The sequence below is a fragment of the Eretmochelys imbricata genome, chromosome 7 (genome assembly GCF_965152235.1).
Source record: "Eretmochelys imbricata isolate rEreImb1 chromosome 7, rEreImb1.hap1, whole genome shotgun sequence".
NCBI classification, from domain to species: Eukaryota; Metazoa; Chordata; order Testudines; family Cheloniidae; genus Eretmochelys; species Eretmochelys imbricata.
This window is the reverse complement of record NC_135578.1, coordinates 82,005,955-82,033,260: the sequence shown is the minus strand read 5'-3', so window position 1 is coordinate 82,033,260 and position 27,306 is coordinate 82,005,955. Positions and strand designations below refer to the sequence as shown.

General features: G+C 39.3%; 1 protein-coding gene across 3 annotated transcripts in view; it reads right to left on the bottom strand.

Moving 5' to 3' along the window:
• Positions 1 to 2,285: 2,285 nt before the first annotated feature.
• SUPV3L1 (Suv3 like RNA helicase) overlaps positions 2,286 to 27,306 on the bottom strand; it is a 37,005-nt gene continuing 11,984 nt past the window's right edge. Inside the window, exons 2-15 of one of the 3 annotated variants that reach the window (XM_077821855.1) lie at positions 25,745 to 25,822; positions 25,258 to 25,365; positions 23,904 to 24,018; positions 20,575 to 20,743; positions 17,270 to 17,381; positions 16,038 to 16,115; positions 14,921 to 15,012; positions 13,831 to 14,011; positions 13,322 to 13,415; positions 12,269 to 12,488; positions 11,631 to 11,711; positions 9,973 to 10,149; positions 3,237 to 3,385; positions 2,286 to 2,863 (exon numbers count right to left, since the gene is read on the bottom strand). In XM_077821855.1, coding sequence (XP_077677981.1) covers positions 2,365 to 2,863; positions 3,237 to 3,385; positions 9,973 to 10,149; positions 11,631 to 11,711; positions 12,269 to 12,488; positions 13,322 to 13,415; positions 13,831 to 14,011; positions 14,921 to 15,012; positions 16,038 to 16,115; positions 17,270 to 17,381; positions 20,575 to 20,743; positions 23,904 to 24,018; positions 25,258 to 25,365; positions 25,745 to 25,822 — 2,153 coding nt within the window. In that variant the 3' untranslated portion in view covers positions 2,286 to 2,364. Of the gene's footprint in view, positions 2,864 to 3,236; positions 3,386 to 9,972; positions 10,150 to 11,630; positions 11,712 to 12,268; positions 12,489 to 13,321; positions 13,416 to 13,830; positions 14,012 to 14,920; positions 15,013 to 16,037; positions 16,116 to 17,269; positions 17,382 to 20,574; positions 20,744 to 23,903; positions 24,019 to 25,257; positions 25,366 to 25,744; positions 25,823 to 27,306 lie in introns of those variants that run through there. The other 2 variants (XM_077821856.1, XM_077821857.1) reach the window with 2 other exon arrangements.

Here is a 27,306-nt window from a genome sequence, read left to right as displayed (position 1 = left end):
AAAAGAAAACTTTCTTTTATGAAAATCAGCCCTCGAAATGCCTGAATAAATTTCAGAGCTCTTACAACAGTTACTATGGAGTCACTATGGGAACAAGCAATGAATTAAGCTGAAGTGCTAATCTCAGCAAAATACCAAAAGAATGTTGTAGAGTTACTTAGCTTTTTTCTCATTAGAGGGGCTGTTGCTCAAACACAAGATTTCAGTTTACGCCTCTAAGTACCCAAATGAAGCCTTTCCTTGCTAAAAATATACATTAAAAAGCAGCTTTGTGAACAATTAATGGATAAACTGGTTATCAAAATATAATGGAAGCAGGGAGTATAGAAGGAATGTGGGTTTTCTGTGTGCCATACCCATGATGGCTGAGATCAGGGAGGGGAGCGTTAACATTATACAACACATTGTTCTGAACTGAAGTTTAAGATTCGGACTGAAGTCTGTAGCCTAAAACTTAAAGCATAGATTTGCAAGTGGTCAGAGAACTCCACAACAGCATACCATTTTAGAAAGTCAGAAATCAGTTAAAAGAAAGTTAAAACTTCCTTTCAAGTTTGCAAAAATTGATGGGAAGAGCTCTAACATCCAAAGGGCCACAACTCCTCTCCACAAAACAAGCACACAGCAGAAGCAGGGTAGCTTCCTTCCCACGGCCATTACAACATGCCCCAGTGCTGAAGGTCACTTCTTTGGACAAAAGTCATTTCAGCCTCTAAGCACACTTGATCTCTGGCCTTTCTTCAAATACACCAACAAGAGTGTCACCTTAAAATTATCCAAATCAAACTAATTTAGTTATCAGGGCTAGAATGCCAAGGAACATGTGCAATAGGACTAGAGCATTCCCCTCCCTTTACAAATTGCTTGAAATATCACGTAGTGATTAACTCCATGTTAAAACAAACAAACAAACCAACCTGTCAAAACAGGGTTGGTGGAGAGCTTAGCCAGATAACAAACTGAAGAAAGGTCAAACTAAACAGCCAACTTTCCAATTTTAAGCTAGCTGGGTAAACTTCTCTTAACGGCGTATCGGATATACCGAGATCATGGATGTCAAAGTGCACTGCACTGTACATTGCACGGTCTCCATTTTTAGTTGATCTGGAATTATGTATTTTACTTCCTCCCCCAACAATTAAGAATTATGAAGGATGATCTTGAAATTAAACAAGAAATAAAATACATCACACACAGAAGAACAGAGTCACTTTGGCGACTTCTACACTTGGGGGTAGGATTCCTAGCTCATGTAGACACACTCACATTAGCTCTCACTGATAATGTGCCAAAACAGTTGCTCTATTTACAGTATTTAAATACCGCACACAGTAGCACAAGCATTGGCAGCAGGGACTATCGCCCCTGAATAGGTACCCACAGGGCCCCAGCAGGTTTGCAGAGAGGGCAACTCGCAGCAGCCCATGCTACCATGGCTACACTATTATTTTTAGCGCATCAACTCAATGGGAGCTAGCATTGGTATATCTCCATGAGTTAGGAACCACAGCCCTGGCTCCAAGCATAGACATTGCCTTTCTTGAAGGCAATGTAAAAAAGTCAGGGCAACTATACAGACTTTTGATTGTACTCAAAGTGAAGACACAGCATTAAGAAAGCAATTCAGGGAATTTACAGCTAGCACCACAAAACTACCCATTCACAATGTAGTATTTTAACAGGATAACATTTTTGGCTTTGCCTGAATAAGATCATGTCTAGCTTTCCCCCAGGGAAAGAATAATTTTTTTAAATGTATCAATTTTTTCCCCTAAAAGCCATCAGATAGAAAGAACTTAAAAGGGCTATGACCTTTTCCTCTGTAAGAGAGAAATACTGTACATTTCCCAGATCTAGGACATTAATAGATAAATGCTTTCCACCTGATTACTTCAGATTTTCAGGGAAGGCAAAGGTTGAAAGGCATGAGATTCTAATCTCATTTCCTGTGAAGTTGTATATTACCATTTATAGCACTTATCTGTTGAACTATGTACAATACGAAGGTGTGGAATGATTAGCTAATTCATTACTAAGGAAATATACCTGACCATTATGGTAAAAACCGTTTAAGTGTGCATTTTGTAAGGATGTTTTAGGGTCAAACTTTCATGTAGGAAAACACAGTATTTTTTATGCTGAATGTCATGGTTGTGAGAAAGTGCATAACAAGTCAACAAAAGCAGAATTAATAAAATAACCTTTCAGTTTACAAGACTCCATCTCTGAATATTTGCTTCATAAAACTAGCCACAAGAAAAAAAAATGCAACAGCACCAGTGTAATCCAGAGATGCCAGAAGAGGTTAGTAAAATAGTATTTATTCTGTGAACAAAAATTAAATGGAATTAGGTCATTATTTCACTACTTCTTTTTCCCTGTCCCTTTTGAACCATTCTGATTATCTCTTTTTTCAGTTGGGAAATTTCCATTGTTATTGTGGTGAACCTGCCACTCCCTTTCTAGTTGTTTCAGCATTTCTTGGGTAAGGAGTCCTTCACGCACTAGTCTGGCAGCAAGAGATCCTTGTCCGTGACTTTTCATATTTGACTGTACTTCAGCAGGTTTATAGCCCAAAGCTTTAGATCGTCTTATTCTCTTCTGTCCTGGGACCTTTGTGGCATTTGAGAATTGATCTTGGTTTGCTGCTGGAAGATCTTCCAAGTTCAACATCCTGTCATTAACTTCAGTTCTCTGAAGAGGAAAGTCATCTGGCACAGCGATAGCACCAGAAACAGAAGTAGCTTCTGAAGCTCTGATAAGCCTTGTAATGTTGCGCACGCCAATTTGTATAATGTTGTCTAGTTCTTTCTGGATGTCCCGTACGAGGCTGGCATCTGGGAACATGTCCATAAATCGGTAACTAAAAGAAAAAAATGTTTTAAATTTGCCAATACAAGAACTGCTGTAGGTCAATGGAGTAAGTAGAGATCAAGTTGCTGTCTTACTATTATGTGGTATATAAGAGACCGCCTATCCGCTCCCACCCATATGCCTCTTCTTTGTGTATCATATTACACTTTGCCTCATCATCAGAGCGGATCTTGACAGTACAACTGTTGCATCTGCTCAGGTTGTACAATCAGTAGGTTCCACAGAGATCTGTTTAACTGTCTATGTGGCATTCTCCCATCTAGTGCTAAATTTGCACCAACATAAAAACATGGCTTCCATTTGTCCATGAGCTGCAAATATACTAGAAAACCAAAATAAAGCTTAAGTTTCAGTCTCAATACCTTAACCACAGATAGAGGTCAAACACATCATGAACAGCCTCAAGGTGTACAAGATCCTTGATGTTCTTGGGTGGGACCAGTGGCCAGTTAGCGTGCCGGCATATCCAGTCAAATGTCAGAGGCTCATTTCTACTAAACTGCCTCGCAAACTGGAAAATAAACAGATTCAACAAGGTCTTGTACAAGTCTGTTAGCAAGAACTGAGTATTTTTACAACATTTTAATTCATTAAACCGTTTCAAATGTCCATCCCAAAGCCTCAGAAACAGACTGTATTAGCATGAGTTACAAGTGCAACAACTTTTTGTTAAACTATACCCTCTGTATAGGTGTTTTTATATTGTAGAGAGGATATAGTGTAATAACGGAAAGTTATAATACTGGCAAATACAAAAAAAAAATTATTAACCTGCTCTGTAGTTGTTCTTTGAGATATGTTGTACATGTCCACGGCACTTTAGGGGGTGGGTGTGTGTGTGTGTGTAACCCCACACCTTCTAGGTGTGGTGTTCTGTCCCATCTAGTGGCACCGAGACCGCTTAAAGAGAGAGAGTTAAATGAGTCTGCTTTTAGCTTGTGCGGTAGAGGCCCATGCACTAAGCTCCAGAGGTCCCAGGTTCGATCCCGCCCACCGATGACCAGGCTCTGTCGGCGTTACCCGTGCACACTGCACTAGCGTCACACATTTTTCCCTTGGTGGTACCCTTTGGGGTGCCGCATGCACCCTCTGCTGCCTTGTGGTGCTGAGCAATGACAAAAGGGTAGAGTTGCCCCCCAAACCTTCCCATTTCTTTCTTACTGGACAGACTCTGAGATAAAAGGGCAGGAGGGTGGGTCATAGAATGAACATGTGTAACACATTTCAAAGAACACCAGGTTAGCTTTTCTTCAAGTGATTGCACTTGTCCATTCCACTTCAGGTGACTCTCAACCAATTCAATCTGAAGGTTAAACTCCTGAGGCGTTTAACCATGGAGCATCCAAACCGTAAGATGAAGAGCCTTGGGTTTGGGGTGAAGGAGACCATGATCCTGGGAAATCAAATCTGGATCTGTTTTTTGTGTCAATGGAGCCCTAGTTGAAAGGGACAGTAGAGTGGAAAAGCAATGCTGGAGATCGCGCCGGTGCAACAAGGGTCACGTGAGCATGATCCTATCTGATTTTTTAACACCACTCTAGGAAAGAGTGGAACCAGAGGGTAAGCATACATGAGGTTGTCTTTCCAAGGCAACAGGAAAGAATCTGTCAGAAACCCTGGACTGTGACCTGTTCTTGAACAAAACTGATGACACTTCCTGTTGTATCAGATTGCAAACAACTCCCTGTTGTATCAGATTGCAAACAACTCTATGTGGAGAACTCCCCAGACAAAGAGACTACTCCTGGTGACTGGTGAAAGATCTGCTCAGCTGATCTGCCAGACTGTTCTGGACACCTTGAAGGTCAGAGAGTTTGATGCGGATCAAGCTGGCAATACAAAACTCCCAAAACAGCATTGCCTCTTGGCGTAGAAGTGTCAAGTTGGTCCTTATGTGTCTGTTCATGTAGAGCATTCCTGCTGTGTTGTCCACAAGAACTAGCAAAATCCTTCCCTTAATGTGGGGAGAATAGCGTGACAAGCTAGATGAATAGCTCTCAACTATCTTACATTTATATGGAGAGCTAAATCCTGGACAGATCAACCTTGTGTCTGCAGAGTTCCCAGGTGGAGTCCCCAACCTAAAGCAGAAGCATCTGTAACCAGAGTCAAAGTAGGTTGTAGGGAACAAAAGGAACTCCCACACATACATTGGTTGGTCCATCCATCAGTCCAAAGAGTAAGACTTCTTTGAACACTTGAACTAACATGTCCAGTGGATGACAAATTGGGAAGTACACCAAGCTCAGTCAGCCCTGCACCTTCCTGAGAGGAAGTCTAGCATGCCAAACCACGTAAATACAAGAAACCATGTGTCCCAGAAGCGTGAGACAGTTCCATGCTGTCATGGCAGAATGGGCTTTCAGATCTAAGAAAATGCAAACATTGTCTGGAATCTGCTTTGCAAGAGGAACACCCTGGCTTCTGGAGAATCCAAGACTGCTCCTATAAATTCTATTCTCTGAACAGGTCAAAGGACTGACTTTTCCTCATTTATTAGCACCACCTCACTCTTGGATCAGCCTGTCACCAGCTAGTCATCCAGATATGGAAACACTTGTACTCCTGATTTCCTGTGGAATGCAGCCATCATTGCCATGCCATGCTTTGTAAAGACAGGCGGGGCCACAGTCAGACCAAATGGCAGGGACTGCAAGCTGATAGTGGGATTGCTTGACCATAAATCTGAGGAATCTCCTGGGGCTTTGATATATTGCCACACTGAAATACACTCTTTAAGTCAAGGGCAGCGTACCAGTCGCCAAGATCCAGACAGGGGATAATGGAAGCCGAAGTGACCATGTGAAAATTGATTTTCCTTATGTATTTCATCAGCTCTCACAGGTCTAGCATGGACCTGAGACCTCCTTTTTCCTTTGGAATCAGAAAGCAGCATGAATAAAATCCCTTTCCTCTGTGTAAAGGAGGAACTTCCTCTATGGACTCCTGACTGGAGGAGAGACTGTACCTCCCAAAGGAGAACTTTCTCTTGAGAGAGGTCCCTGAAAAGGGATGGGGAATGAGGCGGGGAACGAGGTAGAAATAAAGTGAAGGATGGATCCCAATTCTATCTTGTTTAAGATCCACTAGTCTGTAGTGATATAGGTCCAAGCACTTAGGAAGTGGGATAGCCTGTTGGAAAAATAAACGGGGTTTGAGAATATAGCAAAACTCCTTGTACGCTGTGCTTCCCAAGATTGTCAAACTGACTGTTTGGTGTTCCCAGGTTGTCTGGACAAGCTCGCAGTGGATGAGAAAAGAAGAGGTGGTGGTGTTCTCCACCTGTAACTTTTCCCTTTTCTCCTAGTCTGGTGCTGACAAGGCATAAAGAAAGTATAACGGTAGGACTGCTGCGGGGGAAACTGCTGCTTCTTTTGGAAGAGGAGTGTAAAATACCCAAAGGCTTCAGCATAGCCCTAGAGCCTTTAAGACTGTGAAACTTGTCATCTCCTTGCTGCGAAGAGAGTGCTGATCCCTCCTGAGGAAGGCCTGATGACTAGATCCATGAACATTTAATGCATTATGATGATCTAGCAGTAGATGAATTCTAGCAGTAGAATCTGGAGCAGTCTATGCAACCTGAAGCAAGGCCCTGGCTACCTTGTCCACTATTGCAAAAAACTCTTGTCCAGCCTCCTCTGGCAACTTGTCTATAAATTTTAAATATATGTCCCAGAGGGAGAAAACCAATGCCCCAGCAATATTCATTGATTAGAAATCCGGAGTTGCAGGCCAGCTGTAGAATAAACTTCTCTCCTAAAAAGAGTTTCTTCGCATCCTTTGATTTTGAGGTAGACTCCTACTGACCCTGGCGCGAGGGAGACGCAATACCTCCATTCAGTCCTTTTAGCAGTGGGAGACAGGGAATATAGTGTTTGTCACGCTGTTTTTGTGGGCTCCAAAATAGTCTCATTTATGAGAAATGCCACTTGACAAGACCCCACAGATCCCAAAATATCAACCAGCCAATCTATGTGAGCTCTACTTCCACCTGTATGTCTGTGGTGGAAGCCATCCTCTCAAGGATGTCCTGATGTAATTGTCAGGAGGATATTAGGAAACACTGACCACTGCTGCCTCAGCTGGTGGTGATGAGGAAGAACCTAAGGCTGGCTGAGGTGTTACTTCCGGAAATTTCTCTAAAGGGAGATTAACTGGGGCAGATTGCTCATGTTTGGGAGCTCATTACTGGGAGAGCCTTCTTGCAGTTCTTGATGTGAAGCTTCATAATGCTTACTGGAGGATGTAGAGGAGGGTAAGCGAGGAGAGGACCTGGAGGTAGGCAGAAACCGCCACAGGTTTCAATATGGCGGTTGATATGGCACCAGAGCCCAATTTTTCCCCTGCCAAGGCTCCCTACCGAACAACCAATGTGGAGCATCTGCTGGACACCAGAGATGAAAACCCCTTGGAGAAGAGTGATGGCTTATGTAATGCAGTTGACACACAAGATCCAACTTCCAATTCAGAGAATGAACCCGTGCAGTTCGAGCAGGAAGGTGCAGTATCTCTTGGTGCCAGGGAGCAGTGCCCGGAGACTGAAAAGGATGGCACCAGAGAAATCATAGCCTGTTTACCCTTTAACAGCACCATACGAGGTGGTACCAGAGCGTCAAGAGGTGCCTGTGGTATCAGGTGCTAAACTCTAGAGGCGGGCAAGTGCTCCTTGGTGACTGCCAGTACTGGGGGAAGTGTCAATTGAACCTCCAGCAAAGCCAGCACTGACGGACTTAGCAGATTGCATGCCGCAGCATATGCCTCAGGTGCTGATAGCATCAGGAGAGTCTTTTGCTGCTGCTGAGCCAAAGAGAATGGCACCACAGGATGGTGCTTCCCTAGATGTTGATCTCAATTTCACCGGTACCAGTGCCGAGTCAACGACCATGCCTGAGCCTCCATATGCACCGGACAGCACCTCGGCACTGAGCATGCTCTATCTTGCTTCACAGCTTGACTGCTGAACATCAGTGCCAGGGATCTCCTCAGTGACATTTGGCAGTGTTTCTTCTTTAGTATCAGAGAAGTAGATCAGCATCGACACTCTGTCATGATAGGAGGAGCACTCCCAACCAAAGTAAAGATGCTCAGAGCTCACTTCAAGTGGGAAGTTTCCAAGGGTGGGGAGAAGGCTGCCTCCACAAGATGCTTTAGTCTGACCTCCCCGTCTGTTTTAGTTCTGGGCTTAAAGTCCCTAAAGATTTGACACCTGCCACTGATGTGAGCTTCTCTGAAGCACTTTAGGCACATGGAAGTGCAGGTCACTGACCAGCCTCGGCTTTTTGCATTCATGGCAAGGTTTGAAGCCCGGGGACCAAGACCTGCCCCAGCACCAGATATCTGTATGCAGAACCAGTGGGAACTGAAGCATAAACTAAGCATGCTAGTAAAAGGAAAAAAAGAGAACTACCACTAGAACACTACACTAAGAATAACAAGTACTAGCTATATACAATCGAAAACATTTAGAAAGAGGAAACACTTGCAGTAACAAGGCAGCATGCTCCGACAGCCATCACAGATGGAAGAAGGAACTTACGGGGGCTGGGGCAGCTCTGCCCTTTATATCATCGCACAGGAGCATGAGGAAGAAAAGGGCACATAAGCTGCCCTGACAGGTAGCGCTGAGGGAAAAATCTCTGACACTAGTGCACTGGGTGTGCACACACCCGAAGTGGAATGGACAGGTGCAATTCCTCGAAGAACTAACATTCTGTCTATGACAGAGTACCATATCGAATGAAGTCTGACTAGCCAGGTAATACTGCTTTTGTGATCTCAGTCTATTCATTGAGTTAAGAACAAGCATCTGTTATTAGAGACTAAGGAAAGAAGTATCAGAACAACTAAGTGTGATGGTTTCACAACTATTGTATTTTAATAAGTGATCTAAAGTTTGTATGCACATATTTCAAACGTTTTACTTTATGCAGCTCAGAATTTTCTTCAACTTCCACACATTTTTTACATAACTATTCAACCCAAGAGCCATCTCTCCCCTCCTGTGCCTCATTAAAACAATTTGTTAAGGGCCATTCACACAACTAAGTAGTATGGGGCTATCCAGAAAATGAGAGCAGATTTTTATGGCTTGATGATCTCCTCCCTAGCATGGTCAGCTGGGCTTTGCCCATTGTCTTTGATCTATCAGCAGCCAGCTCATTTTGTTGAATCCTAACGATGCTTCTCTGATTTCAGATTATTTTTTCTAGGTTGAGGAAGTGATGTTGGATACCCATTCCCTGATGTAACAAGGACACTATTGTCAGCTTTAAATTAAAAAAAAAAAAAAAAAAGATTTTTGTTGTTTTTTTAAATAGAAATTAACCACTGACACTTGGGAATCTTAGCCGTTTTGCTAGCAGACAATTCAATCACAAAAGTTATGGCCTAAATTTTCAAAAGTGATTAGTGATTTTAGGTGCCCAATTTCAGACATTGGGCAGGAGTCTGATTTTCAGAGGGGCAGAGCTAAGCATTTTCTGAAGATCTGGCCCTTTTTAGTAGCTTAAATGAGGCACTCAGAATTTGAGAAAAGTAAAATCACTAGCCATTTTGTAAAATACAGATCTATATTTTCACACAAATAAGAGACTTCTCATTGCACTGATATGCAGCAAAAATGTTTATGTTTACTTCTATTTTATTCACAGATGGATGCTGAGAAAAATGAGTAACTAATAATGGCACCAGCTGGTTGTAGGCAAGCTACTGCTAGAAGGTGCTGTGCAAAGCTTAATGCCACATAACTCTGAATATGTACATCATTCCTGACCTCTGCTAGTTAAGAAATTCCCACGGGGCAAGTTATGGGATTTGGGGATGTGAATAAAGGGAAAGTTTAGACAACTCTTTTTTTTTTTAATTTACATCCTAAAGTGGAAGCTGGGTTTCAAATGTGAAAAGATAATGCATTTGCAAAACTTTATCTGAACAGTTAATAGAGGTTGTATTCTTTACAAATTCAACAGCTAGTTTGTATTTCTACTTCCACGTGAGCTTTTTAAAATGCACTTGGAAACTGCCAATTTGGAAACTGCACACATATTTGCTTAAGACTGATCTAGTCAATTATAAATACTGTACATTTGAAGAACTTACCTTTAGCAAAGAGGTGCAGACAAAAGGCTGTTTTTTGTTGATGGGTGCTGTGCAGAACACATACCTTACCCTTAAATTTAGCGGAATGTGCTGAATCATATCTGCTAGAAATTTAAAGTCATCAACATTGCAGACAAAATAGAGCCCATCCACTTGTGAGAGGCTCACAAAGATATCCTGTTCAGAAAAAGTTAAAATGCTGTTAATAGTTGAAGTTCAGGTTAAGATTATCACAAATGATGGTTGCCAACTTTCATACTGACATGCTAAAAAACAAATAATTTTTGTATAGGTTGTGTTTGTTCTCTCCCTACATGATTTCCTTTAAAAATTACATCTGTAATGCAGATTCCGTAGCAGTACAGAGGGTATGTGACAAAAAAGTAAAACAACTTCTTCTTAAATATATAATATAATAGGATAGGAGCATACATAATAAGCCACATAGTATGATCTCATAAAGTCAGTTATTTCTACATTAAACTGTTGTAAATTTGTGTCACCAGCATAACACAAGGTAGATTTCTTTTTATTTTAGTAGATAATTCAACCATTAAATTATTATAAAGTTGGCTTTAGGATTTTTGAGATTACAGGAAAAAGTAGTGAGAAAACAGATAAACTAAAATGGTGCAGTAGCTGAGATCGAAGAGTATAAAGACAAACAGCTAGTCCTCCCCACTTGTGCTTGAAACAAACAAACAAAAAGTCTAATCTTGAATATAAGTGTCCACAGCATTAGTTCTTACCGGTATGGACATTATCAGTAAAGATACATTTAATCACAGATCTGTGTGCTTGGCTGGATATGTATCATACAGCAAAATTTTAAATAAGGCATTTAATTAGACTTTGAAAGGAAAAAAATAGTTAGTTAAAAGATTATTTGTATACTTGGATACTAGCTTTGAGGTTTTAGAAAGCAGAAGCTTAAACACTTAAAGGAAATCTGTGTGAACGGTTGTAAAATTCTGGTAATCTGTTTAGAAGATTAAATCTCCATGGTCCTTTTTTTGTTCGGTTGTTTTAAAACACAGGATTAAAAGTTTATTCCTAAATAAACTTCTATGAGCACTACAGTGAATTCACTAGTAAGATGGAACAAATCCAAAAAAGCAAGTAATGATGGGATTGAGTGGCCGCTATAGAATCCAGATGTCCAAACTTTAGTGAAGACACTGCCTCAGACAGTACACAAGATCAGAAGAAGAAAAATCTAAAAAGTGACATAAAAAAAGCAAAATTCTAGATGACTAGCTTAGTTTTGAACAATTTCACAAGAAGCAGTTTCCAAAACTATTATTTTTGCTTCAATATCTGAGTGCATGTCTCCAACTTCAGACCAAAAAATATACTTTCAAAATACCAAAACAAGTGAACAGCAGTGGCTGCAGCAACAAATGCTCTTAAAAACAAAACAAGATTACCTGGAGACTTCCAGGTCATTAGTGACACAAAAGGTTACAATGAGCATTCTGAGTGCATCAGTTGTCACTATACTGGTAACCCAAAATGTCTAATTGCTTAATAAAAAGCCCACAAAGCAGCATCTTGGCTTTTTAATTACATTGCATTGCAGTAAAGTAGTAATTATAAGGTAACATTTATGTGATTTTAAAAATGAAAGCTCATGTTTCTATAGATTTAATCATTCTTACCATTAGATTTGATAGAGTAGCATCAGGGAGATGGTATGCAAACATTTCTATCTGCTCAGCAGTAGGATGCAGGCCAGCTGTCTAAAGAAAAAGAACTAATGAACATTGATTTTTAACAAAGAAAACCTTTGAAAATAACCGTATCTAAAAAGCAAAATCCAGCAGAATAACATGCAAGAAATCACCGTTTTCTGCAGTTTCCACAGTATGCATCCGATGAAGTGAGCTGTAGCTCACGAAAGCTTATGCTCAAATAAATTGGTTAGTCTCTAAGGTGCCACAAATACTCCTTTTCTTTTTGCCAATACAGACTAACACGGCTGTTACTCTGAAACCTGTCAAGAAATCACTTTACCCCATGGAATCCACCACAATGAACAAACATCCTGAACTTTTACGAACCAAAATGAAAACAAAGCTCAAGAAGAGAAAGTCTAGAAGAGCAGCTGCAATACGTGAGTGAGAGACTTCACGAGTTTTACAAAACCTGCAAATGCCCCACACATTCAGAATGACGGCACTCTACAATTCAATTTTCTTACTCAGATTCAACAGTGTACAGTGAAGAATACTGGATCACAAAATACCAAGGCAGCTCCAGCACACTTTGGTGAGATCAGAACATTTAAAACTCTTACCTCTATAGGAGGCACAGACCTATTCAAAATTTCTTTCAGCAGTACGAGGTCATCACGATACATTGCAGTGACTTCCCCTTCCTTGAACACAGAGCTAAATCTTCCAGCTCTGCCTGAAATCTGTAGAGCCTGAGACGTTGTAATTGCATCCATTTCCTTCTCTCCCTTTTCATTGATACTTGGCTTTATTAGAGAATTAAAAATGATTCTCTTTATACTCCTGAAACATTTAAACAAAGACAGACAAAAAATCATGGACTACTTTCTCTTAGAGAGAAAAAGTAGGTGAGGTAATATCTTTTATTGGACCAGCTTCTGGGGGTGAAAGAGTTGGTCCACTTCACCCATCTTGTGTCTCTAATACCCTGGTGCTGACACAGCTACAACTACACTGCATTCTCTCTCTTCAGTCATGCAAGTTATTTCCATAGAGCTAACTGCTGCAGAGGAAGGAGCTCCTTTTTCCTATCAAGGTCCCTTCTCTTCACAAAGCAGGTAGGTCTTCAGACTATAGATGTTATTTTAATATGGATTTACTGTTCAAAGTTGCCAGACTGAAGACACTGGAAACAGAAGGCCTTTCTTTAGACTTATCAGTCCTGTTTAAGAAGGAATACCCAGAGTAATTAGATATCCACTGATTCAGTCCTTTGCAATCTCAGCAGAGTCCAATGGTGACCACGTCACAAAAAGATATGGCAACATCTGGGACCTGACTAAGACCACTAAGATTTCTCATCAGAGAACAAGAACCTAATCCTGTGTGGAGCTGAGCACTCTCAAATGCCACTGAATTGAAGATGCTCAGTGCCACAAAGGATGCAGTCTAAATGAGCAGTTTAACTGTTGCGATCATTTTCAGTAGCTAGAAAGTATAGCTCTTCCCAGTCAGGTCAGCCACCACTTAATTCCAGTGAGGACACATATACACACACATACTGGGTACTGTACATAAAGGGTTTTTATCCACGTTAAGCAAACTGTGAAAGACTGAGGAAAACCAGCACACTTGTCTCACTGAAAAATAAGCCTTAGCCTTTTCAGAGTACTTACAAATTAAGCCCCATTCCAATGGCATCTGTAGCAACTAGAATTTTACATGGATCATCAGGGTCATTGAATTTCTTTGCCTGGGTAAGCTTTGTCCCTAGAACAGAATCAATCGTAAGTACATTTTCTTTAACAGACTTTACCCACCAAAAGTTGTTATACAAAAAAGATTGCGTGCTCTTACATGTCACTGAACAAAAGCATAACAGTTGAAGAAACAGGAATGTTAATTTTTGCAAGTGTTCCCAGAAAGATGGATGGGTGTCATTTTAAATAAATCAAAATAAAATAAAAGTTACTGTTGGAGGAACAAAAGTAAGATTACACAGCTGATAAATCTTTAACTCCAACATTACAATACAAGACAAAGAAAATTTGCTCAGTGTTGTCTTAATTCAATATCTAGATACAGAACTTGAAAAATGTAAAGTCTCTTGATTAAATACTTTTCATATGGTAGCAGCAATAAACAGAGCCTTCTCTTTAAAAGAGAGATAAAGCTAGTATCTTACCAGGTGGGAGACTGCCATATATGACAGCACATTCTAATCCTCGGGCTTCAATCTGCCGACTCACAGAATAAATATCGTTCTTATTGAAACAGACAATGCAGTCACCAGGACGGAGGTTATCTAAAGATTCTAGTGCATAATCCAGCACGGTAATAGGGGTAAGCCTCTTGTAGTTTCTGACCTAGGATTAAACAGCAGTTTTGTCAAGGCAAAACACAAAAATCCTTTGCAAAATTTATAATTACTATGAAAATTTAACTTCATATGACAAGTCAATCAAAGCTTTAAGATTATACTGTGCCTCACAATCCCAACGAGAGAAGTACTAGGAGAAAATGTGTCATCCCCTTCTGCCTTCCAAACAATAATGAACATTCTTACGAGCATTTCCAAACTGACCTTTTCAGGAGACAGAAAAGGAACCACTTCTATTTCTAAATTCGATTCCACTGCAGACATATACAATGTAAGTAAAACTATATTAATACTAGGGAGAAAACACTGTGCTCTCCAATATGGGAGTCCTGCAGGCAGAATGCTTTCAGAATCAGGACCTACATTTGTAAAATGTCCCTTGCAGATGAGCACATAATAGTCGGTAGCTAACCCGAGTTATCTGTTTTTCTTTGTATAGCTTTTTTCCTTGGCATATGTTAACCCTTTTAGCATTTTAAAAACTCTTCCACTGATTTTAGATTTTTTAAGAACTAACTAATAATAAAGTGACCTGAGCAAAAAGGTGGGCATCATGACCTCTAGGAAAAATGGACATGTAAAGGAGGCCTCAGCATAGATCTAGCACTCCCTCTGGATAAGTCAGTAGAAATTTTAAGATCCATTGTTCTCTTGGTAAGGGCAATAATATTTTTGCTAAAAAAGGTTGATTTTGCAACATCTTTAAGAAACCCCCTTTTGATTCAGTAGGCTTACATAGCCAACATGTCAAACACAAGCTCTGACTCCTGTAGATTTGATCAGTATTTTCTCAAATGAGGGATATAGTAGACACCTGCAATATTTAGATAGTAAAGTGTAAACAACTTTATAGCCACTGGACAGGGGAGAAAAAAGGAGACAGTATAAGATCTACCTCCACTTCCTCTCCTGTAGAATACAAGAGCTCTGTCACCAAGTCAATAGCAGCAGCTTCTCCACAAATGTGAACTTCTTCTGCACTGAGTCCTGAAAAAAAATGCAGTGAGATAAAGTGTTAAAATATACATGTTCACACAAACCAGCAACACTGAGAGCTGACAGAGGTGGTTACAACAAAAAAAAAAAAAAAAAATCCTGCCTACTGAAGATGTCAATAAAGGATGGGATTTCTTTCCTTGTTGATTTTTCCTTCCTACATATTTATAGTCACTGTAGCTTTTGCTTGTGCCTTTGCCTAAACCACCACTATATACACTGCTAAGTTTCAATGGAGCAATTCTTGACCTTACCAACTATTATATAATGTCAAATCATCCATCTGATAACTATCTTAAAAGTTAATATTCTGCTTACACCCTCTTGGTGCCTTGCCATCATCTTCGTATTTGCCCAACGTGGGAACACATATCTAAGGTTTGACTGCTTCACTTGTAAAAAGAAAAATGAAACTAACTCTTCTACTCTAACTTCTCAAAATTTCCTCAAATATGGAAAAGTTACAGTTTCCTTTTTACACTCTAACTCTAAATTGGGGAGGGGGGAGAAGGAAGAGGAATGTTTTGTTTTTTTAATCATTTTGCTAAATTCAGTGGTGAAAGAAAGGGGAGAGAAAAACCCCAAAAACTGAGATTTCCAGTTTTTGAAGACAAAAAAAAATTTAAACGTTCCAACTGAAAAAAATATAAAATTGAAAACACTTGCCTGCAAGAAATTTGGTTTATAATTAAACCCACTTTTTTTTTTTTTTTTTGGGGGGGGGGGGGGGAATAATCAGCCAAGTCTAAAATTAAAAAGAGTATAGAAATGTGTATTATTTGCCAAGTTAGCACACATTTAACACTAAATTTTAAATTAAAATTCTGCTGGATTACCTATAATTACAATGTTTCAACCTACAAAAGTATAATAAGTAGGTTATATGATAAAATGAGGCTTCTCTACTAATCAAGCAGGTAAACAAATAACAAATGCATTCAACATAATTAGTGGTAAGTTTAACACACTTGGTTATTAAATGTAAAATGGCTCAGTTTCAACATTGATGGGTATACCTAAAAGTGCTCTGGTCCAGGCCCATCCTCTAGCCGGATCTTTGATCATCTGAATTTCATCAATGACAGCCACTTCATCTTAAAAACAAGAAAATTAAGATACTAGGTGAAGAGCAGCACCTAGATGGCACGACTACATATGAAGGAACATTTCCAAGAAGCACAATACAAAATAACTGAAGTTATTTCCTACAAGAATTATTCAAATTCAATCTCTTCTGCATTCCAAGATTGCTCCGAGAGTATCCAGATTTAATAACTCTCAGATGACAGCGCTTAGCAGAGGTCAGAAATTGCTAAATTAAAAATAAGAATACATACAGCACTTGCAAGACTAGAATGAATTGCTTAAGTTTAACCTCTTACAGGGTGTAAGATAAATATGAAATTAAAGAATTAGAGTTAGCTTATGTTTGGTTAAGAAAATGTGTGTGTACTGTAAAGAAACACCCTGCCTAGCAAGTAGAAGGAAGGCCTTGAAAATAATAAGCGGTAAGGCCAGAAGGAATAAAGTAGGGAAGATGTCTGTTTAAAGAATAACTAATGAGATAACAGGACATTTCTAAAAAGAATGCCTCTGACCAACAGGGGTGACTGCAGGTGGTTTTAAATAAAACACAGACAAACTGTCTTTAAATGAGCCAACACGACCCTTCGCCAACCCACAAACCAGTGTTTAAAGACTGTGTGAACTCAGGTGCAATGGGAAAATTGTTGGACAGCAAGGAGGGGAGGAAAGGCCTTGAGAAGTAAGGAGGCTGTAAATCTTATCTGGATTAAGACTGGAAATAAGGGTGAATTGTCTCAAATTGCTTTTTACCTGAAGTCAATAATTGGCAATGACATCACTTACTTATTAAAGGATATAAAAGGTAAACTCTTAAAGGGTTCATTGCTAATACCTGCCTGACCACACTGGAACTGATGTATTTTGGTCAAAGCACCCCTGGATTTAACAGCCTGTTTGTAAGTATCTTGATCAAATTCTTATAAACGTTTTGTTACTTTTTGGATGTAGTAAATTGGCTAAAAAGCCTAACTAATAAGCATGTTTAGAGCAATTGTATAAGTTTGGCCTTTGGATTTAATAAAGGAATTTATGGTAAATTAGTGTTTCATAGTTTTCCATATTAATAATTTCAAATATTATTAATAATTTCAACACAGGGGTGTAGGCATCATTGCATATAAAAAACTGCATGTATATGAAGAAAATAACCATGTATACATACAAGGCGTAGTAACACTGCACATCTCAATAGTGCAAGCAACATGGTTTGCTTGTCTGCCTTCTGGATCAACAAGAACACGCTCTTCTCCTGTTACCAAGTCACATGGCACACTCTAAAAGAATTAAGAAAGTTGAAGTTAAATTACTCTCTTAAAAACAGAATTAGAATATTTCCCAAAGGGGAAAAAAAATTGGAAATTGGAACAGAATATACCCCTGTATTTACACCCTACAAACTAATGTAATAATCTTTGCAAAGGGCATATCTTGTAAGGTAGCATTTGAAAACCTCAGTCTGGGCCACAGATCTGTCCTAGACAAAGGAATGCATGCTATGCTTAATTTACATTGAAGCAGTAAACAGAGTCAAAGCAGGAAGGGAAACAAAGAAAGCTCAAACAGGTGAGAAAAATCCAACAGGGAACATCCTTTCACATAGATTCTTTGTCTCCTCATGCCCAGCTGGAAACGTTTTTCAAGAGAGGGACTGAAACCGTAAAAATAAGGGACAAATGCCCTAACGCACCACCCCCTCTCTCCCTGCCCATTGCATTCACAGCACCTCACACAATAAAGAAAGCATTCGTTGGACTCTGGGGTGGGATCCTGATCTACAGGGTTTGGTCAGTAACACTGCTGAAACCACGCGGTGAGAAACTTAAACTATATCAGATTGAAGTGAAGTTTGGTAAATATCTTACCTATATTTTTCCTGTAACCATTTCTGACTTTTATGCCTCATTACTTGTACTCACTTAAAATCGTTTTGTAGTTAATAAACTTGTTTTACTGTTATCTAATCCAGTGTGTTTAATTTAAAGTGTCTGAATACTATTTGAGATAATAAGATGGCACATTGTTCCTTTTAAAGAATAACAGATTTAAAATACTTTGTACTGTCCAGGAGAGGGCTGAGCAGTACTGGACACATTTCTGGGGGGAAATCTGGGATTGGAGGCATGTTGGGGTCACCATGCGTATAACCAAGGCTGGTGAAAGCCAGAGCGTAACCCAAGTGTGGCTGGCTGGTTGCACTTACACGGTGACATGCAGTGTGGTTTGCATGCTGGACAACTGCGAGCGGCCCAGGTGGGAGCTACTTTTGCAAGGCTTTATAAGTTAACAAAGGTTGTCTGGCAGGGGTGACAGACCTGTTCATATCTGAATTGTTCGCTGGTATGTCACAGAAAAAAACCCAAGTATACTACATTCCTACATATGTGGTCAGATAGAGCCCAATTTTGTTGACCTTCTAGACATGGAGGGAAGGAAGTTGAGGATACAATTTCTCTCTGATGGGTGGTTTCAAATTGTATCGATCATTGTCTATTGATTAAATGAGATGTGGTAGGACAAGGGAGCGGTGTAACGTGTCTTTCGGCTCAATTTTGTTGCAGTTCCTATGGTTCTGTGTTTTTAAAAGTCATCCAAAGTTTTGGTCACTTTGATTAAGTGCCTTTTGGTATAGTTTCCTCTAAAACAAAATCTAAATAAAATAAGTTATCTTTCTCCCTCCGACCCATCCTTGTGATCTAGTGGATTACCATCTCTGGTTTGATTTCTTTTAGAGTAGGGATAGATTTATCCTTGAGATATCCCTGCCAAAAGTAATTTACAGAAGATAGACAATGGAGTAAAGTAAATATTTTGTTCTATGTTCAATTACATTCTAATATGTGGAAGGCAACATTTAGAGACTACTAATTTCTGTAATCAGAAGCTCTTCCCCTGAACCCATTCCCCAGTTCCTACAATGTAGTATCATTATGCTTTAATTTTGTATTTCTCCAGCCCCAGGAAGTATATGCTTTAATCATATTAGCAACAACATACAATATGCTGAGCACAAAGAATCCTCAATAGATTAAGGAAATTTTTCATGACAACTCCACTAACAAGGGGTGCACATGCATGCATTCCTACATACATACACACACAATATATGGTTTCAGATTACTTATTCAAAGGCAGATGTTTGGTCCTAGGGATTAGAATTTCGTATTAATGTAAAATATATTAGAAATTAAAATGGTGAGAATTACAAAATCACTATTGTTAAAGAATTAACCAAAACTCAGCATGTTTTACTGACAGATCACTACTACAGATTTATATGTAATTACTATATAAATATTGGTGATTTTAATACTTAGTCTTTTAAATTAATACTTTGTAATACCATTTCTATTTGCCTCTCTGCAACTTCTATGCAGCTGGAAACAGACTAGAGAAAAAGACCTACACAGATTTTGAAGGCAATCAATGGGGCTAATGAAATCTTATTCAAGCTACCTAAAGCAACACAATAGCAATGCCCTTTAAATCAAAGCATTTGCTGCAAGTGGGTAAAACATTTTATTCAATGCCCACTTGTACTAATATAAACATTAAAACAGGAAGAGAGAAGTTAGTATACGCCAGGGTAGCTACTTTGAATAGAAATGAAACTAGCTTAGCAAGTTGTTGTACAACAGGAATAAATAATTCTATATTATGTATTGACTAGAGAACAATGCCCTCCCCTATTGACGTTCTGAGATGGATAAAACTCCACAACAAAAAGAAAGGAAATTCTATAGACATGGTGTCCCTTGACACAAGTACTTCCTTGAAAATACACGCAACAAGCTCCTGGGACTGGTCCACCAATCTGGAGGGCTTTTAGCAGGGAGATGGACATAATGTGGCAGCTGGAAGGCAAGAAATGAACTTGCTACTACTTTTGGTTTTCATGGTTTAAAAATACCTCTCCAATTAAATCTAACACCTCTTTACATAGTGACCCAAGAAAGTGATTTATATAAAAATCAACTTTTCTTTCATGTTTCTATTTCTGTAATTTGCAAATGAAAAAAATTATTTTATTTAACGTAACCTGAATTAAGTGTTTTTTTCTGATATGTCAATTGGTGATCATCCCAACCTAACACTGCCCTTGTTTTCCCAAGGTCACAGTCCATGGACAGCTGCCTTAATGCAAGGTCAAGGGGAACAGAGGCAGTCATCTCCACTCCCCAGACAGTCCTACAAGAAAGCTAGCAAAAGCCAATGTAAGCACAGGGGTGAACCAGTGACTGAAGGGCAACAGACTGCTACATGCATGAAGTTCTTTGGACACCATTTCTTCTCTTTCTGTGCATCACTAGTATTAATGCACACTGACAGTATCATAATTCAAGACTACATTTTAGCAGAGATTATTTCAAAGACTACCCTAAAAACTTACATTTATTAAAAGAAAATATTTTGTATAATGACATGAATGCATGTAAAGTTGAAGAGAAATTGCTTAAGTAACATACTGACAGCATCATTACTCTTTTGGAAGATCTCATGGGCCAGCAGTTTTAATGGACCACAGTATATTCCTGATTTTGCTGCCAAGTATCTTTGGATAGCATGATGAGTTTTTCCACTATTTGTAGGGCCAGCATGAAAGACTATCTTCCTTTGAATAGCCCTGGCTTCTGGATACCTAAAACACAAAACAAAGACAAAAATAATTATAATCTATCATCCAGATACAGATTTGGGTGAAATCCCAAGTGAATTTGTGCTATTTGCCCGTTTATTTTAAATTGTCATTTAATAAAACAAAAGACTGGGAGGAGATAGTTCTTAAACTCAATCAAGTACAAAGAGGTTTCAATATAATCCCCAAATATTAGTCGACCTCTTGACCATTTCACAAAGTTTAAAGTCAAATATGTGAATACCGTTGTCAACAAATAATATTCTTACTATTATTGTCTTACTACTGCATTCTTTTTATTTACTTTTTAGAGTTTTGACTTACTGTCTATTGAATAGAATATGAGTAAAAGACAGCTTTGTGTAGAGGTAGTTTCTATCAACAAGCTAAAATTGTTTAACAGGGGAGGAGAAAGAAAGAATGTCGGATAATGGAACAGCAATCTCATAACTGAAGCCCTCTCATTTTAATTGTAATTCTTTGGCAAAGAACACTGATAGCAACAGACATCACATCAAATAAGTCTGCCTCCTGGCACAAGAGGATTGTAAAAGTGATCTGATAGCCACGATTGAACTTTTATGTCATAAAGCCCAGGTCCAAAGCATCTGCAAAACTGGTTATTCTTAGAAAAACAAGCCAATACCTGACTCTCCAGCAAATGTGTCATTTCATTAATCACCTGGATAATGGAGCAGAGAGTGTGCTTATAAAACTTGCAAATGACACCAAGCTTGAAGGGGTTGCAAGCACTTTGGAGAATGGGATTAGAATTCAAAACAAACTTGACTAATTAGAGAACTGGTCTGAATTCAACAAGAGGAAATTCAATAAAGACAAGGCTCAACGGGTAGTGATCAATGGCTCCATGTCTAGTTGGCAGCCGGTGTCAAGTGGAGTGCCCCAGGGGTCGGTCCTGGGGCCGGTTTTGTTCAATATCTTCATAAATGATCTGGAGGATGGTGTGGATTGCACTCTCAGCAAATTTGCGGACGATACTAAACTGGGAGTAGTGGTAGATACGCTGGAGGGGAGGGATAGGATACAGAAGGACCTGGACAAATTGGAGGATTGGGCCAAAAGAAATCTGATGAGGTTCAATAAGGATAAGTGCAGGGTCCTGCACTTAGGACGGAAGAATCCAATGCACCGCTACAGACTAGGGACCGAATGGCTAGGCAGCAGTTCTGCAGAAAAGGACCTAGGGGTGACAGTGGACGAGAAGCTGGATATGAGTCAGCAGTGTGCCCTTGTTGCCAAGAAGGCCAATGGCATTTTGGGATGTATAAGTAGGGGCATAGCGAGCAGATCGAGGGACGTGATCGTCCCCCTCTATTCGACATTGGTGAGGCCTCATCTGGAGTACTGTGTCCAGTTTTGGGCCCCACACTACAAGAAGGATGTGGATAAATTGGAGAGAGTCCAGCGAAGGGCAACAAAAATGATTAGGGGTCTAGAACACATGACTTATGAGGAGAGGCTGAGGGAGCTGGGATTGTTTAGCCTGCAGAAGAGAAGAATGAGGGGGGATTTGATAGCTGCTTTCAACTACCTGAAAGGGGGTTCCAAAGAGGATGGCTCTAGACTGTTCTCAATGGTAGCAGATGACAGAACGAGGAGTAATGGCCTCAAGTTGCAGTGGGGGAGGTTTAGATTGGATATTAGGAAAAACTTTTTCACTAAGAGGGTGGTGAAACACTGGAATGCGTTGCCTAGGGAGGTGGTGGAATCTCCTTCCTTGGAAGTTTTTAAGGTCAGGCTTGACAAAGCCCTGGCTGGGATGATTTAACTGGGAATTGGTCCTGCTTTGAGCAGGGGGTTGGACTAGATGACCTTCAGGGGTCCCTTCCAACCCTGATATTCTATGATTCTATGATTCTAAGGGCAAAGTACTTCACTTAGGAAGGAAAATCAAATGCACAACTACAAAATAGGGAATGACTGGCTAGGTCAGTGGCTCTCAAACTTTTTTACTGGTGACCCCTTTCACATAGCAAGCCTCTAAGTGCAACCCCCCTTATAAACTAAAAACACTTTTTTATATATATTTAACACCATTATAAATGCTGGAGGCAAAGCGGGGTTTGGGGTGGATGTTGACAGCTCGCCACCCCCCAAGTAATAATCTCGCAACCCGCTGAGGGGTCCTGACCCCCAGTTTGAGAACCCCTGGGCTAGGTGGTAATACGGCTGAAAAGGATCTGGGAGTTATAGCAAATCACAAATTGATTAAAAGTAAAAAACACAGTGCTGCTGCGAAAAAGGCGAATATCATTCCACGGTGTATTAACGGGAGTGTTGTATGTAAGACACAGGAAGTAACTGTTCCACTCTACTCGGCGCTGCTGCCCAATTCTGGGCACCACACTTTAGCAAAGATGTGGACAAGTTGGGGAGAGTCAAGAAGAGAGCAAAAAAAATATAATAAAAAGGTTTGGAAAACTGGATATATGAGGAAACATTTAAAAAACCGGGCACGGGGGGGAACAGTTTTCAAATATGTTCAGGGCTGCTATAAAGAGCATGGTGATCAATTGTTCTCCACAGCTACTGAAGACAGGACAAGAAGTAATGTGTTTAAGCTGCAGCAAGGAGATTTAGGTTAGGTATTAGTAAAAATTTTCTAACTATAAACGATAGTTAAACTCAGGAATAGTCTTCCAAGGAAGGTTGTGGAATCCCTATCATTGGAAGTTTCTAAGAAAAGGTTCAACAAATACCTGTCAGGGACAGTCTAGGCTTATTTGATCCTGCCACAGTGCAGGAGGCTGCACTGGAGTTTTCAAGGTCCCTTTGGGCCTTGTACTTCTATGATTCTATGTCCTTATGACCCTTGATTTCAAGGTTCTGCACGTTTTTCTGAAATCATTACCCACCAAAGATTGGACAACCACAGACATGAGCCTGAGCTCCATCTTAGGTTTAGATATTACATAACAAAGCGTTAACTACTAAACCGTACTGGACTAATCAAAACCTGTTACTCTTAGCTATACATTATTTCCAATTTGTATTGATACTAGTAGCCAGGTACGCACAGTATCAATTCTGATAACTAGCTATAACAACATCTTCCAGACAATGAAATTAGTATAGTCTTTAGCATGAAAACTGCTGTCACTGACAGCAATAATATGGAAGTCTGACACTTAAAAACACTAACCAGTTGGGTGGCAATCTTAAGTCACTGATCTTGCGCAGATCATCTATACAGTCCAGCATAGGAAAGATCTGCTTAGCATGTCTCAGAAAAAACGGGAAGAGATCATCAACGTGACCTGGAAGACAAACACTTTTAACAAAGTTTGCTACTTCTAACGAATATGGGTTCATGAGATGGGTTTTTTGAAAAAAGTATAATATGGACTCATTAAGCCTATAATGCAATACAATCTAGTATTAAAAAAAAAAAAAAAAAACCACAAGAAAACAAAATCTAACTTCAGTACAGTGACTTTGGCTATTTCACAGCATCTTACTGAAACTTGTTACAGAAGATTTCCAAAATAGGCAGATTTTTAGGATGATTTGTTTAGGCTAAACCAAATAAAAATTTTAATTTATTTTTGATGCTCTTCAATTAGTATGGTATGACTCCCATCACTGAGTATTTTGTATTAAAATTAAGATGAGTTTGAAACTTTCATGTATAGGTTTGTTAGGGGGTGAAGCTCATTCCTCAACTTGCTTTGACAAATATTTTATGTGCCACTGTATACTATTTTAGAAGCTCATGAAAATTTTAAAAGGATGCTAACAAATATGTTGGGTCCATAATTTAAAGTACAGTAGGTTAAACTATATTTCAAGTATAGAGAACTTTTGTCACATTTAACACTTTAGAACTGCCATTTAAAAATAAAACACTACTGTTTTTGTAGAACATATTCTAAAGTAGAGCTGTGTGCACTCCCGTGCTGCTTCTATAGCCATCAGCTAGCATCTCCTCTTCATAGGCACAGACATTATTAATTATGTTACAGAATGGAATTACCAGAACATGAATGGCAGTGTCAGTACTGACGACAACAACAAAACACACCAAAGAAACAAAGCAAAGGATCAAAAGTATACTCTCCAGCGTCTACAAAAAAATCAAGAGAAAGTAAGCGATATTAAAACCAGTAATCCATCAGAATATTCTCCAACAGCCCCTTAAAGATCATAGAAGTTGTAAAGCCGTAACAGAAAAATATATGGAATGGAAAAAGTAAACATGGCCATCAAGTCTTTTTCTTTAAGATTTGTAACTTGCAAGGAATAGATACTTTTGTGGAAGGGATGTACTTCAGGATATGCAGCTTCATGGTGGTCTGGAGAGCAATAAGTGCTAACGGGCCAGATCCCACAAAGTGAAGTACACCTCCACTCCTTCCATTCCCTCTTCAGTGGGCTTCAAGGGCATTGAGCACCTCATAGATTCAGACTCAGTTTTCTTTATCCTTATACAAGCCAGAGTAGGAAGTAAAACTATTAACGAACTAAGTTTTATTTGAAAAGATGTTCTATATACTTGCCTGCACCACAACATATATCATTTAGAATAATGTGTACATCAGCACTCAGGAAACTGGACTCCATAACGTACTTTCTAAAGCTTATAAATGCTTGGTGAAAAAGACGAGCTGTGGAAGGAGGGGAAAAAATTTCACTGTTACATACAAAGTTTCACTTTGAAATACCTAATAGAACAAGCAAAATGTCAATTTAAATCAAGTTACTTAACTAGAAATAATATATTTTTCACAATATATCTTATTCAGATCTTTTGTACACAAACATTCAGATTACAAAAGAAAAGCAAGCTGCTCAGACAATAGGGTTTGCCTGTAACAGTTTTGCTAAAAGCAGCTAAAAAATAAGGCAAAACCCAAGAGGACACATTTGTTTGATGTACGATGTGTGTGAGTTATTCTACTAGAAAGGAAAAAACACAAGAAAAAACATCCAGGTCATAACTTCATTTTAAAATATAGTTGGTGCCACAAATTCCATTTTTCTTACCATCCAGCCCATTTTCTCCTCCCAGTCTCTGCATTTCCTTCCGCTTGTAAAACTTATTTAATATTTTCAGGACTTCACCTGTAAGATAAAAATTTAGAATTTCTTACCTTAATTGACATGTCAGATTAACCTTTGCTCAAAATATAATTAAGAAAGACTACAATTATTTTGTTCAACTCAGTCTAAGGTCCAGATTTTAAAAAGTATTTAGGCATTGCCTAACTTGACTTGGCAGCCTAGGTCTCACCGAAAGTCAGTGGTACTTGAGCTCCTAAGTCATTTTTGAAAGCGGTCTATTTAGGCCTTGCCACACTGAGCACAACACCTAAATACCTTAAAAAATGTGGGTCTAAAGGTTTGTAAAAAAACGAGCGCTTGTCGTCATGAACACACTCTTACTTTCGTTAAGTTTAATTACAACTGACATTGAGCCTTGTACTGGGGATGGCCATCATCTCAAGTGATTCCAGAGGAATTTCCATACTGGATCAGACCAGTGACCCATTTAGTTCAGTATCCTGTCTCTGACAGAAGCCTATCTCAGATACTTTATAGGAAGGTGCAAGAAAACATGTAGTACACAGTTACTACTCTTGTTAGTTAATGGTAGGCTGTGACCCAAAGCATAATGGTTTACATCCCATACATACATACATACACACACTCACACACAACCATGACCACTTAGTTTCCTATTAATCTGGAGATTCTGTCAAAGGCTTGTTCAAATCACTTATTTCTTCTTTGATCACAACATAACAACACTAACATTATGTTAGCCCAATCAAAGAGAATATGCCACTTTCTAAACTGCTAAATAATTTTTTAAATATATAATAATGAAATATAGTTAAGACAAGGCTGGAGCCTCCCCTGCAGCTGGTAGTGGGCAGAAGACAGAAAATTCTACAAATTTCACACCAAAAAGTTTCCTGGAAAATACCCCTCAAGATGACTGCACCAAGAATCAAAGAGGAACCGGGGGAGATGAAGGCTTCCAACCCCACACGTCTATAGGAAAGACAGCACCTAGATCAGAAGAGATATGCTGCAAGGAGCTGTGTGTTACTGCTCTGACCATTCTCCCCACCAGGCAATATGGGTCCTACAGGAGTTGTGGTACTATTAGCAGATTTCCCCTCCAGTTGCTCAGTAGCACGTACATCATGTCAAGTGACAAGCACGTACATCATGTTATCCTTTCACTCTGCCCATCAGATTATTTTGAGCAAGTAGAGTATCGATAGCATATAAGAAGTCCTTTAAAAAAAGCAGTACTGTGTAGTCAGAATATGAACTATGTAAGAATAGTGCACACATGCGCAACAACGTTGATCCTTACAAACCTAAACAGAAATTATCAGACTAATTTTAGGCACCAATCTTGACAGCTTCCCTTTAACTTAACGGAAAGGAAGACTAAAATGTTAATTGCCTATGTGGCAAATTGAGTGGTTTATGAAAACCTGACTACATATTCACTCAGGCAACAGTTTCTTCTCTACTGTTCTGCATTTCTCCCTTCTCTGCAGTCACCCCTTTACAGTTTGCTAAACATGACT